Genomic DNA, 18,307 nt, shown 5'->3' with positions numbered 1-18,307 from the left:
GAAAACGCGGTGGCCACTGATGGATGCCTACCTTACTGGGAATGCCCCACATGGCAGCCTCCCGATTGGCCCGCCTGCTTCGCATCCTGTGTTTGCTTCTATCATCGTCTCCCAACCTGAACTGCGAAACATCACTAAGCTTCAAGAGCACAATGCGGCTCGCATCCCAACTACATCCACATATTCATGCGCGCCCAACTACCTTCATTCGGTCACTTGATTATATGAGGAGCTCTCTCAGAGATTGATAAGTTAGGAAGCCCTGGAGTGCAGGAACCGAGGCATCGTTTCCTGACTGTGATGAAATATCCTCATCATGGCGACCGCCTCCGGAAACTCGACCCCGGCCCGAAATGAGTTCTTCCAACAGGTTCGCACCCGTAAATACTTCCGCGATCAAGAGGCTAATACGTACTCATAGCTCAAGCCATGCTGTGTTTCGATCAGCCAGTTGGCCATCCGGCCTCCGGAGGGACCATCATCCTTTCAGCGCCTCACAGAACTGGCCACCGAACTCTTCTGCATTCTCAATGACCAAATCAACAGAGATTCCACAGTCATCGACGAGAAACTCGCTGATTACGTTTTCTTCCCGCTCTCCCATATATTTAGAAATCAGGACAAATACCCCAAGCGCCTTGTGGAACTCTCAATCAAGTGTTTGACCATCATCGTCATCCACGGCTGGAAGTCAAACATCTCGCCCGACATCATGCAACAACTTCTGATCCTGCTCACTTTCGTCATTGGAGGAGTTCCGGGCAGGGAAGAAATACGCGATCTTCCCGAGGAGACCGAGCTTGAATCGTTGAGGGCTTTGACCGCCCTAATCACGGTGACCGGGTCGTCCGTCAAGGCCGCGGCGGCCCTAACCGAAGAGAAAATGGTGCCTACTCTTGGACATACCATCACTATTTTTCTCGACTGCGTTAATAACGGAAGGACGTCGGCGATTCAGCTCGAAGCCCTCCGAACCCTCAGCTGCTTCTACACCGGTATCAGGGACCATGCTGCTCTAGCTTCGTTCCTTCCCGGCGTTGTCTCCTCGTTGACAAAACTTCTTGCCAAGCCCCAGAGAGAAAAGACTCGTGCCCTCGTGGCGTCAGTTCAATGCTTGAAACTGGTTCTAATACAGGTTCTAGGCGATGTCAAGACTCGAAGCATAGTCGCCAAACCGAACCCTCAGGAACAGTCCCAGGCGGAGAAAGCACAGATATTGAGCTCATCGTGGCTCAATGCAACCGCTTCTCAAGTCAAGCTGGCCATGGCAACTGTATTAAAGCTACGCAATCACGACTCCGAGGATGTACACGAGGCACTACTAGCATTGTCACTCGGCCTTCTTGACGAGTGTCATACCTCGCTAGAAAATTGCGCTTCAATTCTTGTTGAAACAGCAATGGTTCTATCTCCAGCCGACCAAGTCCAGTCACTTTTGGCAACGAGTTTACATGACCTGGCAATCTTGTACCCTGAGATCGGAGAAATTGTCAAGGTCACATGCTACAATTGGATCACAAGCTTGCCTAGGATCATGCAATCCGCTGACGAGTTGAACAAACAAGCTGCCATCCAGAATTTAAGAAAGGGAATGTCCATGGTGAGCAGCCTTCAGCTGGATTCGTCGCTTCTTGATGAGTCCATCGCCGCGGCCCTGAGAGATAGCGTAACCTCTCTCGTGAGCGATACCAAACAAGGCAAAGTTATGGATCTGGTTTCAGCGGATTCTTCGTGGTATAGCCAAGATATTGCCAAGGCAGAAGCGAGTTCCAAGCAGTATCAGAACGTTCTGTTATCTCAAGACAGCCAGGTAGGCACGCGATCATCGATGCTCGATTTGTTGTCTCAAGTCGGACCAGCATCACAGCAAGCCAAAATTGCAGCGGAGATGTTGGACTTCGCTCGAGATGCAACTGGCGATGCACAGACAGCTTCAATCTGGCTGAGCTTCGAGCTTCTCAAAGCGGCCCTGTCGCGCTCTGGCGACTTGGACGACCTGCTGGACTTCTCTTCGCTAAATCCGGCAGGCGACGAGGCCGATGCGGTCTTCCAGGAACTGTACACCTCTGCTGTTATGGTTCTTGACTCCCACTCAGAGCTATCTGAATTAGACTGGAGGTTGGAGGCAACCGCACTCGAGGTCACTGCGTTTGCTGCGTCAAGATCAGGAGAAGCCTTCAGGCCAGAGCTCATTGACGTACTATACCCCATCACGACATTTTTGGGCTCGACAAGTGATCGGCTGAGAGGTCACGCTATTACAACACTGAACATTCTGGCCGCTTCCTGTGGGTACAAGAGCGTGTCCGACCTCGTCATCGAGAATGCCGACTACATGATCAATTCAGTTTCTTTACGTCTCAACACGTTGGACATTACACCGGCGTCCACGAAGGTCTTGGTGATGATGACTAGCTTGACTGGTCCGCGACTGCTTCCATATCTAGATGACGTGGTGGCGTCCATTTTTGCGGCATTGGACAACTACCACGGGTATCCCATCTTCGTGGAGAGCCTATTTTCAGTCCTCAAAGAGGTCGTCACCCAAGGCGCAAAATCAGACAAACTCCTACTCAAAGGCCGACAGAATGGCCCTGACAGCCACAAGAAAGTCGCCGCCAAGCCCACCACGATCGCCGATATTATCGACTTGCTGAGAAGGCGACAAGAACGGGAGAAGAGAGCAGAGGAAGATGCAGACGTGGAAGAATTCAATTCATCGCATCCGCAACAGCCTTGGGGTCCGGAAAAGATCCAAGGAGACAAAGGCCCCGAGGATGTGGATGAGGCGGATAGCCAGATTGACAAGGAGAAACCACCAAAGACGCCGACCTACGCGCTTCTCGAAAAGATCACAACCTTGACCCAGCATTACCTTACCTCTCCCAGTCCTACCCTGCGCAAATCTTTGCTGGACCTCTTGACGACCGTGTCTCCTGCACTCTCGGGCGACGAGGACTCGTTCTTGCCCCTCATCAATGCCGTCTGGCCGGTTGTCAAAAGCAGAATGTACGATCAGGAAGCTTTCGTAGCCATCTCAGCGTGCGACACTCTGTCTATGCTATGCGCCACTGCTGGAGACTTTTTGAGCTCCAGAATCAAGACAGAATGGTGGGACGGGCTGGGCAAATGGTGCAGGGCCAAAAAGACGGAAGCACGCCGCTTCCAGAATCAGAGCAGGTCTTATCAAGATACCAACAAGTCAGGCAATACGGCAGCGTCTGCGAGTCAGGGAATCATCATCCCCATCCGCTCTGGCAACGATCTGCTGGGCCAACAATCTCTTGACGTGGCCACCGGCTCGGTATCCGGCGGGCTAGGCAAATTTTCTCAGGCAGCACAGATCTGGGAGGCTGCTAACCGCCTGTTAATAGCAATTGCGTCTCATGTTCGCATTGAGGAAGCAATCTTCGATGAGTTCCTGGAGCTTTTGGCAGACGACCTCGAGAAGAACCATGAGGCACGCCAAGCGTTGGAAGTGATCAACCCTGACGCCGTCTGGTTTGTTCGGTATCAGCAAGGGCATATCCAACCGCTGCAAACGCCCCAGCTCGAGGGTTACACATTCGCCCCACTGCCTACGTTGGGCTGAGATGCTTCATCCATGTCTGTTGCTTTGGAAAGACGTATTACTGGACTTGGCATTGTAGCTTCGGCCACTAATATCGGCTCGCCAGCGTTCTTGCCCGATTACCCAGGGGCCCAGTGAAATATCAGTCTGTTTGCATCGTGAGCATGTGTTCACGAGGGATGGCGGTATGCAGATTGCGGCAGCTAGAAGGTCACTAGAAGAGTTCTAGTGTGTGTAAGGACGAGCTGGATGTCGGGATAATGCGAATTCATGCTGCCGTCCGCCTGCTTGCTTGGTCTCGAGCTGAAGGTGTGAGAGCTGAATGCGAAGCTTCTTCGGCAAGGCGAGAAGAGTCGCAGGCGAAGCAAACAGGTAGCATTCCAGCGCTTCTTGACGCCCGGCTGCAGTGCGTACGCGCAGCCGGTTGTCACGCTGACGCGCGGGGGTTCACCTGTCGGCGAGTCCGAGCTCTGCGATAGCAGGGAATAGCTATCAGCAGATCAATCTTTAGCCCTGATAGGAGATAGTTTAAGAAATTGATTTGTCCGCTATTGCTCTCGTTGTATTTCTTCCGGCAACCGAGCGTCTATTCAGTCGGTGGGAATCGCGCATAGATCAACGGTTCCACCAACCTGGTTCTGTTCGAAATTCGACGAACAGGCACATGCCTGGACAGACGGGAAAACAATATCATGACTACAACTTCCCCGCATCTTTGCGAGGCCATCGTTCCACGAGGTCATGGGCATAGTAATCAAAGCAGCGGGCTGGCGAGCGAATTCTGAGTAAAATCACATTCCTATTCCGGATGAGGGTGTACATGGGAACCCGAACATAACATTACGCTTCATCCTTCTGTTCAGGTGGCTCGCTTGGGCAGACACTCATGGTCGCGGCATCTCGGCAAGGGGGGTGTTGAGTAATACCACCCATAGAGGAAGCACCAAGTCTGGAACAAGTCTCTCGGGCGACGTTGGGGGCGGTGGATGGACGTTGGGAGAAGCACTAGAGGCCAAGAGCGACTACAGATCCCCCGGCCTCTTGGCCCTGGATCGAGCCAATGATTGTATCAGACCCGTATTGCTGCAAAAGCTTGGTTTCTCTCGGCGCAGCGGGGAATTGAGGACTTCATGTGACGATCCCCTCAGTCGCAATTGACGGAAGATCGAGGACAAGCTCCCAGTCTGTTGTTGCCTTTAGCACTCTCGATAGTCTGTCTCCCCACCGCCTGTCAAATGGATTCCAAATTACAATCAGAGGTAGTTGAGTACGCTTGCTAGCCAGGTTGCCCCGAGTCAGATCATGGCGCCATGTCAGTTTGCATCGGGGACGCTACGCGGCCATCCGCAATTCAACCACCACCAACCGTCCATTCCTTCCCGCCCCCCTTCAGAAGTCCTGCCGCACGCCACACCGAGCAGCATTCTAGAACAAATCGAAGAAGGACCAGCGTCTAGCATGCGGCAATTATCCCAGATAGTGGCGGCCACCCGGGAGGCGTCGTCGGCGCACTGGGCATCGCGTGCTGAGCGTTATCGCCCCCGGGCGCGACTCTTTGAGACCTTCGGAGCATCTAACCCTTTCCTTACTAGACACCAACGCCGCCATTTTGTCACTCTCAGCATGAACCCGGACGCTGCGTCAACCCCATCTATCAAAAGTAATAAAACGGGAGAAGGAAAGAAAGACAGCGTTCGTCTCGTCTCTACTTCTCCCAAATATTACATCACGCAAAGCCCAGACTGCAAAGATGAGGGCAAAATTTGGATAAGACCAGGTATCAAACACGCAGAAGCAGTTCTTCCGACATTACTTTCGTGTAAAACCCGAACCTTCAACACCTGCCTTATCTGTAACTAAACTCTGCTGCCGTGCAAGTGCGCATCAGTGAGCCAGCAGTCTTATCAACGAGCAGGGGCATAGAGCAGGGGATGGCCGGCCTGTTGGAAGAGGTGGAGGTGCGCCGGGGGAAGAGACACCCCAGAGTATCGCCGAGAAAGCCAAGATATCATGCCGACTTGACCCAATCGGCGACGCTTCCCTCCACCTAACCCCAAACACCAAACGAGCTGCCACCACCATCGCCATTCTTTGGGTCGTTGTGGTATCTTTGGCCGAACGAAGCTAACCTCAACTTCATCCCATGTCCTTGTCTAGCCATACGCATGCCGCGCCGGATGACAATGGGACCACCCCAGGCCTGGCTCCCCCGTCGCCCGGGACCACTGTATTGGTTTCTAGTGTACCTGGGGGAATGAGCTTTGGTCTTATCGTGGACGAAAGCTTATCTCGTCTACCTTCGTTCCCCATTCGACGTGTCAAGGGTCTAGTCCGTACGAATCATCCTGCCGCGCGTGAGCGTAACAGTCCCAAGGGGACTAACGCAGCGGCGAACCCGGGGGAGTAGAATGGCCTGTCCCCATGGTCCTGGGAATGCTCTTTGCAGACTACGGGGCCCTGTGGTAGTCGGTAGTCTCTGTGTCCCGTATCAGAGGTCATTTCCCAGCCCTCAGACGAGCTGACCTGCTCGATCTAGGGGGTATATATCAGGGACCTCTTGGCACCCCCAGAAAGCTTGGATGAAGCGTCCCCGGTTCGTCCTTCTTCGCAGTGCCCAACAACCATTCTGAGGAGGTGGCATCATCTGATACCGGTTCGCCGTCATGTCTTCCCAACCCGTCGTCGACGACGAGAAGCACTACGCCAAGGATCCCGTGGTGGATAGCCAAAATGGCTATGAGGGATCCCACGATGAGGAGGTCGGCGTTGTCACTAAGGGCGAGCCCCTTCAGCGCAACCTACGCAGTCGCCACATGCAGATGATCGCCATCGGTCAGTCTCACTGCTAACAAAGCTCCGCTTGTGCAGATACTAACGCTCTGGATAGGTGGTGCTATTGGAGCAGGTCTCTTCGTTGGTTCTGGTGGTGCTCTGCGAACTGGTGGTCCGGCCGCTTTGGTATGGGCTTAGAACATACATTTCGAATAGGCTCGCATCTAACATAGAGGCTCTAGGTCATCGGCTACATGATTGTCGGAATCATGTTGATGTTCACGACCCAGGCCCTCGCTGAAATGGCTGTCCTCTATCCGGTCAACGGTGCCTTCTTCACCTACGTCTGCCGCTTCGTCGACCCATCCTGGTACGTTCCATCTCCCATTCACCATAGCTAGACTAACAAACATCCAGGGGCTTCGCCATGGGCTGGGATTATGCCATCGCTTGGCTCACCGTTCTTCCCTTCGAACTCGTCGCAGCAAGTATCACAATCAAGTTCTGGCGTGACGACATCAACATGGGTGTCTGGGTCACAGTCTTCCTCGTCCTACTCGCAATCATTCAAATCTTTGGTGTCCGCGGCTATGGTGAAGTCGAGTTCATCCTCTCCATCATCAAGATCGCGGCTTGCACGGGCTTCATCATTCTCGGCATCGTCATCAACTGCGGCGGCGTCGGTGACAAGGGCTATCTCGGTGCCAAGTACTGGCACGACCCGGGCGCCTTCCAGAACGGCTTCAACGGTTTCGCTGGCGTCTTCGTCGTTGCTGCTTTTGCTTTTGGCGGCACCGAGCTCGTCGGTCTGGCTGCTGCCGAGTCCACGAACCCTCGAAAGGCCATTCCCACTGCCTCCAAGCAGGTCTTCTGGCGTATCGCCTTCTTCTACATCGTCAACCTCTTTATCCTCGGCCTCATCGTCCCCGCCAACGACCCCCGTCTCATGGGCTCCTCTGGCGCTAACACCAAGGCATCTCCCTTCGTCCTCGCCATCCAGGACGCCGGTATCAACGTTCTCCCCTCCATCTTCAACGCCGTCATTACCATCTCCGTCATTAGCGTCGCCAACTCTTGCACGTTTGGATCCACCCGCACGATGCAGGCTATGGCCGAGCGTGGCATGGCCCCCCGCGTCCTCGCCTATGTTGACAAGGCGGGTCGGCCCATCTGGTGCGTCCTCATCCAGCTCGCCTTCGGTCTGCTGGCCTTCATAGGCGAGTCGGCCGACAGCAGCACCGTCTTTGGCTGGCTCCTCGCCCTCTCCGGTCTGTCCTACTTCTTCGTTTGGGGCTCCATCTGCCTGGCCCACATCCGCATGCGTCTGGCCTGGAAGCTGCAGGGCTACACTCTTGAGCAGATCCCGTACAAGGTGCCTCTTGGCATCTGGGGTAGTGTCATCGGCCTGGGCCTGAACTTCATCTGCCTCATCGCCACCTTCTATAACGCTCTATACGTAAGTCTTTCCGTAGCCCCTGAGTGATCCAACAGTATATTAACAAACCATCAGCCCTCCCCTGACGCCACCCCCGATGCCGAGGCCTTTTTCACCCAGTACCTCGCGGCTCCCATCGTCATCTTCCTGTACCTGCTCTGGAAGGTCATCTCTCGCGACACTAGCATGTACGTGCCGCTCAAGGACATCGACCTCAAGTCCGGCGTCCGCCTCCAGGAACCCAGCGACGAGCCCATGCCCGAGAAGACGTGGGCCAACCTCCCCCGACGGGTTGCCCGCGCTCTGTTCTAGCTCAACAGCGAATGGTCTATCGAATTCAGTGGCGAGCCGTGTATGCAGCTTTCGCCCTTGACCGACAAGCCGAAAGAAAAGGCGAATTGCGTGAGTGTAAAAGGAGAGAAGGGACAAGACTACGAGTCTAATGAGTCGGATTTTTACAAAAATATTAGTGTTATTTCAATCCAAAGATACCAATCGTTCATTGTTTCCTTTGATCCAGCATTGCTGTTAAGAGTACGAGGACTATCTCGGCATCCATCACGATCGAAAAACACGTGCCTGGGTCCTCAATTGGACAAGTCGCGTTGAAACAGTGTTCTACAATCGTATATACAAGAAAGATGAGCCCAACTGTCTTCAGCATGGTCTATCCGAGCATGACCAAGTGTATGTTCTTGTCCTCAGTAAAACATTGTGTGCACACGTAAATTGACAGTTTATACGCTTGCTGATCAGTGTGTGTATATTCAAGTCTAGCCCAACTCGCCCGTCTACGTCGGCTTCGCTGTCGTGCGTAGCCACAGATGCAAAATGCGAGGTGTTTTACCTTGCCGGTCGCTGCTCGCCCGCCTCCGCTGCGAGGTCACGTTCAACCATCTCGATAGAGCCCAAGCTAGGGAATCGCTTCGAGAAGTCTTGCAAATAATCCTCCTTCTCTCTGGCCGACATTTCTATCACTGGCCGACCGGGGAGTCCTACGCCAACAAGGTGGTCGGAGGACATCGAGGGGGCCTGTGATGATTTCGGTGGCGAGCCTGACCGGCCACCGGTCGGCAAGCTATTTAGGTGCATCGGCTTACGCGGTGCCACTGGCCTCGGCCCAGGAGTGCTTCGCCCCGTTTGTGAGACAGGATCGCTGGCAGACGGCCGCACTTTGTGGACGGCGACATCTTGAGCGTTGGAGGGTGTCACGGATCGAGATTTAGCGCCGCCAACCGGCTTCCGGGGAATCTCAGGAAGCTGCTTATCCAGTCGGTTTGGGGCTGGAGAGTTGTCGGTGTAGACTCCGTAGCCTTGTGCGGTACGAGGAACCTGCGTCGAGGACTTCTGGCCTTCATTCAACAGATTTTGCACTCTGTTCTGAATGCTGACGGCTCGAGAAACGCCGCCAATGCTCTTCGGCAGCCCGCCGGGACCTGAACTCTGATTGGTGAATCGTTGGCGGTATTCTGCTGCTGCTGCTTCGACACGGCGCTCTTCCTCCTCAAGCCGGAGCCGTTCGAGCTCTCGTCGCATGGCGGGAGTCATGTCTTCAGTCTCCTCCATGCCCTTGCCGTCATCAGTACGGCCATCGGTAGCCTCTGAACCCTCGATTGGGGTGAGTGTCGGGCGATCTAGTTGCTTGAGCGGTGACGGCGTTCGGGCGGGCGCCGGAGCCTGGTTTCCTTCAAACCGCTTGAATGCATCTCCAAACTTCCCAGCCAAGATGTTCTTAGTTCCAGAGAGCGAGCTCAGACTTCCGCGCTTGCCATGCTTCGCGCCCCACTCCTTCCTCTCTGATTTGGTCTCTTCCATGCTGCGCAGGAACTCTACATTTGATTCGATGTGCGCTTCCTCCTGCTCCGGCTCCGTGGGCGCCGCAGGAGATGGCACTCTATCCGGGAACTTTGGAGACATCAAGCCCGGAGAGGGTAATGGCTTTGAGGACCCTTCCTTCTCGCGAAGAAAATCCAGGTTCGACTCCAGGTGTGTGCTCACCGGACGCTGGCGGCCGTCAATGGATCTTCTTTGGGCGCTTGAGTCAAGGAGATCCAGGCTTGGGCGTCCGCCCTCAAGGGACGGACGAGATGACGATGGATGCCGCACGTGGTTCGGCCGAAATTGGTATGAAGGGACCCGTGGAATAGACCCAGGAACTGGATCGTCCGCTGCTGAACGGCTAGGAAGGCTCGATTCGGACTGACGAGGAAGGCTCGTTGACCGACTGGGGTCTGTCGTAGGTACTCGCCATATAGGTCCTGGCTCACGGGCTTGCTGCTGCTCCGGAGGCGGCGTATTTGTCATTGTGCCAGTCGACACGTATCTCGATGGCGGTGCCTGATACGGGTTTTGGGCATGAGCGTGGGCCTGGGAGTGAGACGAAATAGCTTGCAGCTCAGGGTTCTTGTTGATAATTGCATGCGCTCTGCTCATCTCGGCTTGCTGTGTAGGAGCCGAGGCAGTTTTTGTCAAGCCCACGGCTCCCGGTGGAGGAGACTTCACCGTCGGAGGTGTGTAAGAAGAAGCTCCCGTTGGCGCAACTGTCCTCGGACGAACTGGCTCCTGGTTCTTCGGGGGCGAGTGCGCAGCTGGAAACGCCGCGTCAACGGGCTTCTCAGCGGGTCGCTGGGCCTGGCTTCGCTGCTGCTGCTGCGTTGCAGGGGGGGTGTGGGAGTCAAAGTTGAATTTGGATCCAGACTCATGGAGAAGAGAAAACTGATCCAAAGATGGGAACCGAGATGAAAATTCATCGACATCTGCCGCAGGAGTAGCAGCAGCAGCCGCCGCCGTTGCCGCAGCTGGTGTGTCTAGAGCAGCGAATGGGTCCCCATTGGTGACGCGCATGGGAGACGGGCTTGGCTTTGCCGCTTGCTGGGCCTGCGCCTGAGGCTGTTGGCTGGACGCCGGAAGTCTGCCTCTCCTCATGGGCACAATGTCCGGGAGAACTTGCTCCTCTTGCTTCGCCGGGGCAAACACGGCGCCGACTACTGGCTTGGCCCCCGCAGGCTCAGTTGCGGCAGGTCTGCTTTGTGGCTCCGAACGTTGCTTTCCGGTGTAGATCTATGCCATCCTCAGTGAGCTACTCGTTGGAGGGTTTCATGGAATAACCTACGTCGTGTATAGGGACGTCGCGACCCTGCATGGCGCAGCCTTCGCGCAGAACCTGATAGATGTTCGGTCTAGCTGCGGGGCTCTCACGCAGCATGGAAGCTGTCTCTTGTTAAGCGTGGATTTCGGCCCAAGTCTTGGGGACTTACCAATCAACTTCTTGAGGCGATCCGAAAAGACTGGATAACTAGGGAATCTATAACTTGCGTTGAGGATAGCCAGCTGCCCCTGGTCCTCGAACGGGGTAGTGTAGTAGCACAACTTATACAACAGCACACCCAAGGCCCAAATGTCAGATTTTTCGTCGATGGGAAGTTTGCGGTAGACATCAATCATCTCGGGACTCCTGTATTGCATGGTGGTGTGTTTTTGTACGTCCTCGTCCATGAGCCTGCATTCGACGACGGTTTGTGGCGCGGGTTTCGGCGGAGCAGCAGATCCAAAATCGCAGACCTTGAACTTTTTCTGGGAGCCATGGCTGACGATGAGCACGTTTTCGACCTTCAAGTCACGGTGAAGGAGAGGTGGCTTGAGGTAGTGCATGCAGGCGACGCCCTCGGCGATGTCTGTGAAGATGTGGAGGATCTCGGGCTCGGTCAAGCGATGCTGAAGACGTGTGTTCATGAAATCGATCAAACCGCCCCCATCGCAGAATTCCATGAGGAGGAAGACTTCATAACCGCCGCCACGCATCTCAGAGGCGTGAGAATCGATGTATGTAACGATTGGGCGATGACCCTTGAGCCTCTTCATGGTTTCGACCTCGGTTCGCATGCTCCGCAGCGCCTCCTTATCGGGGACAGCCACTCTCTTCAAGACAGCCATGTCTGTGCCGTCGATGGGCTTCGGGAGCTTGACCAGATATACGTGGGCAAACCCTCCCTCGGAGAGATATTTCTGAATCACCACCCTGTGGTTTCCAACTTGTATCTTCGTTCCGGGAGCGAAAGTGCCCGCAGGGGCGGTAGGCACGGGGGCAGGCATTGGGGCGCCATAGGTGGCAGGATGGGCAGCTCGAGGTGCCGCTGCGGGCATGTGATGGCCATAGGATGCCATATCGACAGGATGGACTTGCGGTAGTGGTCGTCGGCTAGGAGAAGAGGTTGTCGCCGCCCGACGTAATCAAGACAGGGTAGGTGTAGGGTTGGCAGGCGGTCGAGTACGGTGAGGGTGATGGAGCTAGTGGATTCGATGAGAGGAGCGACGGTGACATTGACTCGTAGATGCGACCCGGTCGAGGCACAGTTAAGCCATTCTTGGGCATCGATGGCGGATGTGGGCGTCTTTGATGATTTGATTCTAGGTTGCCATCAAGCTGGCCCTGAAGTCGGACATGTGTAGTAAGAGTTGTAGATAGTAGGCAGCACGCGGTGCATAAGGTAGGTCAGGTAGGTACGGAGAGTCCATCAGCCGCTGTTAGTGGTGGAGCGCTGGCATAAGGCTTTGGGAAGCTAACCCAAGACCCTGGCACACCCTGTTCACAGTTGCATGTTTCGCAATGCATCAGTCGGGGAAGTGTCGGATAAATGCCATGCACCACCGTTCAAATCATTGGTTGGGCTGCAGCTGCTTGACAGTCCTCACCAGACGGCGCCACCTGAGTGTTCATGCACCAACCGGGCAAAGGTGGGCTTTTCTCATCTCAACAATTGAAAACGGTCAGCCGAGATCCAGATTCCGCTGGTGGGGGGAAGATCGTTGTCAGTTTAGCTTATCGATACGCGATAGCGATAAGACCTTGCGCCAAAGCCGAATTTTTTTTTTTTTGATTTCTCTCGAGAGGCTCGAGCTGCCTGCTGCATCTGAGAAGCGTCGCAACCTTTTTTCCCCTTTTAATCTGATCTAACGACGGCCCCAAGAACCTTCCAAATTCTTAAACGGACGACCGCGAAAGACAACAGAAATGGCTGGCAAAAGAAAGAGAGTCGAAAGAGCGAGCGCGCCTCTTACGAAGGGCGCTGCGCCTGCGAAGAAAGCCAAGCCAACCGCGAACGGCTCTGCTTCGAAAGAAGACGATTCGGCCGAGGAGTTGACAATCCAGATTGTCGCCGGTTCGTACGATCGCGTTCTGCACGGTATCACCGCTACTATCAAGCCTGAGGGGACGGTCGATTTTGCCGACACATTCCTCTTCAGCGCACATACATCTGCAATCCGCGCCGTTGCCTTGTCGCCTATTTCAGCTCCCATTCCCGGCCAGAGCCAAAAGGTCCTGCTGGCATCAGGAAGCACCGACGAACGAGTCAATCTGTACAACCTCTCTGCGCATCCTCCGAGCCGGAAAAGCCAGGAGCTTCTCTCGTCCGTTGCTCCCCGCCCTATCCTCGAAAACCCCAAGAATCGCGAATTGGGCACGTTATTGCATCACACATCGAGCATCACCAAGCTGGTGTTTCCTACGAGGTCTAAGCTACTTTCTTCAAGTGAGGACTCGACAATCGCCATCACAAGGACAAGAGATTGGTCTGTTTTGTCGACCGTTAAGGCGCCCAAGCCCAAGGTGATGGGCAGGCCCAGTGGTGACACTGCTCCTTTCGGCGGAACGCCTTCTGGCATCAACGATTTCGCCATCCATCCCAGTATGAAGTTGATGATCAGTGTCAGTAAGGGCGAGAAGAAGATGCGGTTGTGGAACCTGGTAACTGGCAAGAAATCATCTGTCTTGGAGTTCAGTCGAGAGCACTTGCAACAGCTCGGAGAAGGAAGGCATTCGACTGGTGAGGCTCGCAAGGTGGTCTGGGGTTCGGCGGACGATGAGCAAGAGTTTGCGGTCGGCTTCGATCGTGATATCGCCGTATTTGGCATGAATTGCGAAATCAAGTGCCGCGTCATGCCGGAGCCCCGAACCAAGATCCACGAAGTTTTCTATGTTCCTGTTGAGGGCGAGAAGGAAGAGAGCTTCTTGGCTGTATCGACTGAGGATGGCCGCGTCCTGTTCTTCTCTACCAAGGAGAGTGACCTGAACAAGGCCGACGAGGAGGGAAAGCTATCTACAGCCAAGCTGATTGGCCAAGTCGGCGGCAAGGAGGCAGGTGTCTCGGGCCGCATCAAGACGATGGCCGCATTGGAGACGAAGGAAAAGGACTCGACAGCTTTGATTGTAATTGGAGCCAGCAGCGACGGCAAGGTACGAATTTGGAAGGTCGGCGTGAAGGAGCTTGTTGCAGGAAAAGGCAAGCAAGTAGGCAGAACATTGGGAACCTACGACACACAAAACCGCATCACATGCATGGCAGCGTTTACGATGATACCCCGGCCGGAGGGAGTGGAGGAGAGCGAAGACGAAGCCGAGGAGGACTCTGAGGATTCCGAGGACGAGGAAGACGAGTAGTTGCACGTAGCTATGTGATTTGGATGAGAATAATAAATCAATTCAAGACTTGCGTCAATCTGTCTTTTCGGACTTGGGTGCACGACTTGCCTAGCCGGCACGACGCGATGTGGCGGAGGGAAGAATGGGTCCGAACGACCGTCGGCCGGCACGGCGTCAGAAGATTGGCTCGTGCGGGAGTCCCGCTGATCGGCGTTGAGAGTGTCTCGCATCAGTCTGCAGGTGGCATGCTCTTCCCAGCTGTGTTTCTGGCGCACGAGTGCTTGCAGTTGAACGCTGAAAGCCTTGGAGAGTCCGCGGACATGGAGCTGCCAGTGCGGCGTTTTAATGCACACTGGTTTGCACAGTTACCCATCCCCAAAGGCTCTGGGGGATTCGATGCTGACCCCGATGTTGAAGACTACAGTTAAGACAGATGCGCGCTCGCCAGGGCTGACGAGGGAAGAGAAACGAGCAGTTTAGGGCAAACGCAGGCTTGGCAAGATAGCGCATACCACACATGCGTATGTAGGCCACAGACGGGGTAGCACGTTTGTCTCTGGTTGAGACGAAGAGGCGCCGTCTAGTGTGCAATACAACTGTGGGAGGTTCACGTGCAGGGCAGTCTGTGCGGGCGGGTTATACGATGTGCGTAATGCATAGAGGAGGAGACACTGACATTCCTGAGATGCCTTTGCCCCGGGCCGTTGAATGAGGGAGCGCGACGAGGCAATGACTACCTCTGCACTAGAACCCGGCGGGGAGCAGGGCTGCCGCCAGTTCCCGCTCGTCCTTCGTGTTTGTTTCTGGGCGTTGGCTGCAGATCTGAGATGAGTATTATTAGAGTCCCGTTCGAAGGGTCTTTTCTCCTCTAGCGGTGAAGGTTTTTTTCTCTTCTTCAAAAAGGTATGATGCTTACCGTCCCCGTTTATTTTCTCAACGCTCGCAGGGGCCTTGCGCATTGAGGGGCTAAATACGCGGACAGCTCACATTCAGGAACCGACGGGGACGGGCAAACTAATTGGCTGACTGGTTCCGTCTCAATCTCTCTCTCCCGTCTGACCGGAGACTTGTTCGGACGTGCGTATTCGCAGATTCATCTGTCGACAACCTTGAGGCATGGACCTTGAGTATGAGGCAAGGGATAATTCGTCGCCGTCACAGTTGTAGTCACGGGGACAAGGGACTGGTGGTTTAAAGTCAGCTTTGCAAAGTTAGGTAGGTAGTTATTGTGAAGGGGAAAGAAAACACACCAAGGAACCCGGCTGGTTGCTCAAGGGAACGGAGGGGACGGACGCTGGAGGGGGGGAGCGGGCTAGCAGAGTGTGGGGTAGCGGCGAATCAGGTGGCCAAGAATGTCATTTCAGGACCCAATCTGGCGTGCACCAGTCATGTGGCTCCACCGGAGACAATCCCATTGCATGCAGCTGCGCCTTGGCGCCAGTCCCCTAGCTCCAGCCTCCAGCCTCCAGCCTCCAACCAGCAGCTAAGGGGGGAATCTTTGCCTGTTCAGTCTTTTCGCCCAAGGGAACTTGCAGAGGGGAGGATTCGTTGAGTCTGGTCGAGTCCTTTGGTGTCTCGCTGCAGCTGCAGGTATGTTTGTCTTCGGGCTTGTTATGTTGTGTTGTGTTAACTGCAGTAAACCTATGGATGCAATGGAACTGAGCTGCTGCGGGTGCCGTACCATCAAATGGAACTGACGAGTTGCAGGGTAGGCACCTTATAGTGGGCCTACATAGTAGAGCTGGAACACTATTCGTGCAAACCTACAAAGCCAGACATGTGAATATTTCTCTTTTCCTCGCCCGTCCCTCTCGCTCTCTCTTTCCAAGTTCCATCCTCCAGTCGAGTCGAGTCCAGGCCATCCTCGAAGAACCCCTCCTTTCTGGTTATTCCCGTCCCCCTTCTTCCTGCACAGTTACGGCATTGTGTTGCTGCAACGACTCCTCCGCTCCGGAATACATTACCTGCTGCTGCCGGGAACACCCAAGCCACACAGCGCGGAGACCACACCACCACCACGCCGAAATCCCCCCCTCTCTCTTTCGCGTCGCCCGCATCTGTTTTACCGGCTTGTCTCCCCTCTCCGTCCGAGAAACGTGCCATAAGCGATTGCACATAGCACGAAGCACGCACGCAGAAAAGCGGCAGTCGTAGCAACCTGATACTGCGGTGGCTGCCGCGGGATACGGGTCCCGACGCCGATAGCTCGTAGTCTCCGCGAACTGACCTCTAAGAGATCATGCCGTTGCCGCCTCCTTCATTCCCGTCACCCTAGCATTAACTCGCCCGCACTGCTGTCAGCAAGACGCATCAGCATACCTATAGCATCGCTCCCCTCTGAATTGCATATCTTATTCTGCCTTCCTTAAGATCTTCCGTTGTGTCCGCACTCGCAACGTCTCTCCTCGCCAACGCACCACTATCTCGCAGAGGACGCCCTGCATCAGCTCCTCCGAGCTACCGCTGCCGCCACTCCTCCCTCGTCGCGTGCCGCTGAGTCGACCCTCGACTGCCCAGCGAAACTCTGTCCCCGAGTTGCAGTCTCACATACTTTCGACGGACCTCTCGTCAATAACTAGTCCTCCTCCGTTCGTCCAATCCTTCGCCATCCTACATCGTATCTTGATTTGAGGAGAATCGTATCTGAGCCACGTGAGACGAGACAATCTTCTCCTCGTCCGAAGTAGTTCGGTGACGACAGCAAAATCCTCCCGGTCCTTGGTCAGCAGAGTTAGACTTACTCGTACATTTCATTTTTGCCGGTAACTCGAAGGCGCACCGTCATCCCTCCCGTGAGCACCTCATAAAGCCCCAGCGCCCACCTCGGTGAGAGTCGTATCGACTTTCTGCTAATAGCCTCAGTCGCAGAGCACCTCTCAATCGAACGTCATGTCTGACGACGGACCCCCTTTGTTGCGGCCCATTCCCCGCCGCCCCTTCGACTTCAACTACACAAGCCCTACTCCCCCAGAAGACGCCTCGTCCTCCCCAGGCCCGATTCCCGAGCTTGACTTCTCGAGATTGCACAATGGCCAAGCTTCGTCGGATTCTGGCTCCTTGCCCCGCGCGCAGTCCATCATGAACTTGACGTCCTCCACGTTATTTGGCATATACTCTCCGACGACCTATGGGAGCCGCGACGGCAACGAGAGGGACGAGCCAGACACACCATGGGGAACAGGGGCACAAACCCCCATCAAGCGCCCTAGCGTGGACGACACGACATTCGAGCTCATGAAGGATCGCTCGACTCTGCTGCGCCGACGCTCCTCATATCGTGGTACCAAGCAGCCACCGCCCTCAACCGCAGCCTCCACGCTGTTCACAACCTTCAGAATAGCCCTTCTGTTCATCATTGGCATGGGATACGGTGTTATGGTTACTCGGTTGCAGAACGAACATCGATTCTCGTCATTCCAGGTCGAAAGCATCATAAAACCAAGTTATAATTGGCAATACCTTTCATTATGGGGTCTGTCGGGCGTCGTCCTCGGCGGCCTGCTCCCTTGGTTCGATGGTGTGTGGGAGGAAACATTCGGAAAGGAAGAGGAGATAGCAGAAGAGAGAGAAAGCCCGTCTCCTGAAGACGCCAGCCCTGTCAAGGACTGGGCGTTAGTTGTTCGGAGTATCGGTGCCTTTGTTGGTATTGTTTTTGCCATTGTGAGTCACTCTGTCTGCACCGTTGGGTACCTGAAAACTGACAACCAACAGCGTAAACTCCCATGGGCCTCCACCCTCCAGGTATCCCTAAGTTTGGCTCTCGTCAACCCATTTCTATGGTATTTGATTGACCGGTCAAAACCCGGCTTTTTGCTGTCCATGGCAGTTGGGGTGACGGGATCGGCGGTGCTCTTGGGCATCAACCCCGACGTGATGCCTACCCCTTCATCCCTCACCTACCGGAACGAGTCTGAGAGGGCTTACGCGGAGCCCATGACGCTGGGCGGTCTGGCAAGCCAGGAGACCATCGAGACGGGGATTTGGATGTTGAGTGTCTTGTTCTGCAGTTGCGTCTGTTTTGGAAACATTGGCAGGCGGTTAGCTATCAACAAGTCAGCCACCGCACGGGGTCGCTGGGCTGGAGTTAGATGAGGGCCGAGAGATCACA

At 54.9% G+C, this 18,307-nt stretch overlaps 6 protein-coding genes across 6 annotated transcripts; 4 read left to right on the top strand and 2 right to left on the bottom strand.

Moving 5' to 3' along the window:
• Positions 1 to 316: 316 nt before the first annotated feature.
• Positions 317 to 3,592, top strand: tti1 (TEL2-interacting protein 1; the record flags this gene model as incomplete). Its single annotated transcript, XM_032026328.1, has 2 exons — positions 317 to 370; positions 422 to 3,592. 2 exons carry the CDS (start codon positions 317 to 319, stop codon positions 3,590 to 3,592), a joined length of 3,225 nt encoding a protein of 1,074 aa, XP_031877197.1.
• Positions 3,593 to 6,234: 2,642 nt separating this feature from the next.
• On the top strand, positions 6,235 to 8,090 carry CGGC5_v001305 (putative amino-acid permease; the record flags this gene model as incomplete). Its single annotated transcript, XM_032026327.1, has 5 exons — positions 6,235 to 6,403; positions 6,459 to 6,529; positions 6,586 to 6,713; positions 6,761 to 7,799; positions 7,854 to 8,090. 5 exons carry the CDS (start codon positions 6,235 to 6,237, stop codon positions 8,088 to 8,090), a joined length of 1,644 nt encoding a protein of 547 aa, XP_031877198.1.
• A 531-nt stretch (positions 8,091 to 8,621) lies between these two features.
• ppk30 (Serine/threonine-protein kinase ppk30) lies at positions 8,622 to 11,942 on the bottom strand (the record flags this gene model as incomplete). The annotated part of the gene is made up of 3 exons (XM_032026326.2): positions 8,622 to 10,838; positions 10,891 to 10,988; positions 11,036 to 11,942. 3 exons carry the CDS (start codon positions 11,940 to 11,942, stop codon positions 8,622 to 8,624), a joined length of 3,222 nt encoding a protein of 1,073 aa, XP_031877199.2.
• An 847-nt stretch (positions 11,943 to 12,789) lies between these two features.
• Positions 12,790 to 14,217, top strand: MAK11 (the record flags this gene model as incomplete). The annotated part of the gene is made up of 1 exon (XM_032026324.1): positions 12,790 to 14,217. One exon carries the CDS (start codon positions 12,790 to 12,792, stop codon positions 14,215 to 14,217), a length of 1,428 nt encoding a protein of 475 aa, XP_031877215.1.
• Positions 14,218 to 14,675: 458 nt separating this feature from the next.
• Positions 14,676 to 15,158, bottom strand: CGGC5_v001302 (uncharacterized protein; the record flags this gene model as incomplete). Its single annotated transcript, XM_066150813.1, has 4 exons — positions 14,676 to 14,822; positions 14,876 to 14,888; positions 14,937 to 15,021; positions 15,116 to 15,158. 4 exons carry the CDS (start codon positions 15,156 to 15,158, stop codon positions 14,676 to 14,678), a joined length of 288 nt encoding a protein of 95 aa, XP_066009731.1.
• Positions 15,159 to 16,438: 1,280 nt separating this feature from the next.
• On the top strand, positions 16,439 to 18,291 carry INSIG2 (Insulin-induced gene 2 protein; the record flags this gene model as incomplete). The annotated part of the gene is made up of 4 exons (XM_066150812.1): positions 16,439 to 16,443; positions 16,973 to 16,991; positions 17,062 to 17,859; positions 17,911 to 18,291. 4 exons carry the CDS (start codon positions 16,439 to 16,441, stop codon positions 18,289 to 18,291), a joined length of 1,203 nt encoding a protein of 400 aa, XP_066009732.1.
• Positions 18,292 to 18,307: the final 16 nt, after the last annotated feature.

This window comes from Colletotrichum fructicola, assembly GCF_000319635.2.
Source record: "Colletotrichum fructicola Nara gc5 chromosome Unknown KSG_Nara_v1_contig01, whole genome shotgun sequence".
In the NCBI taxonomy this organism is placed as follows: Eukaryota; Fungi; Ascomycota; class Sordariomycetes; order Glomerellales; family Glomerellaceae; genus Colletotrichum; species Colletotrichum fructicola.
The sequence above is the reverse complement of the archived record's forward strand: the minus strand, read 5'-3'. Positions and strand labels throughout refer to the sequence as shown.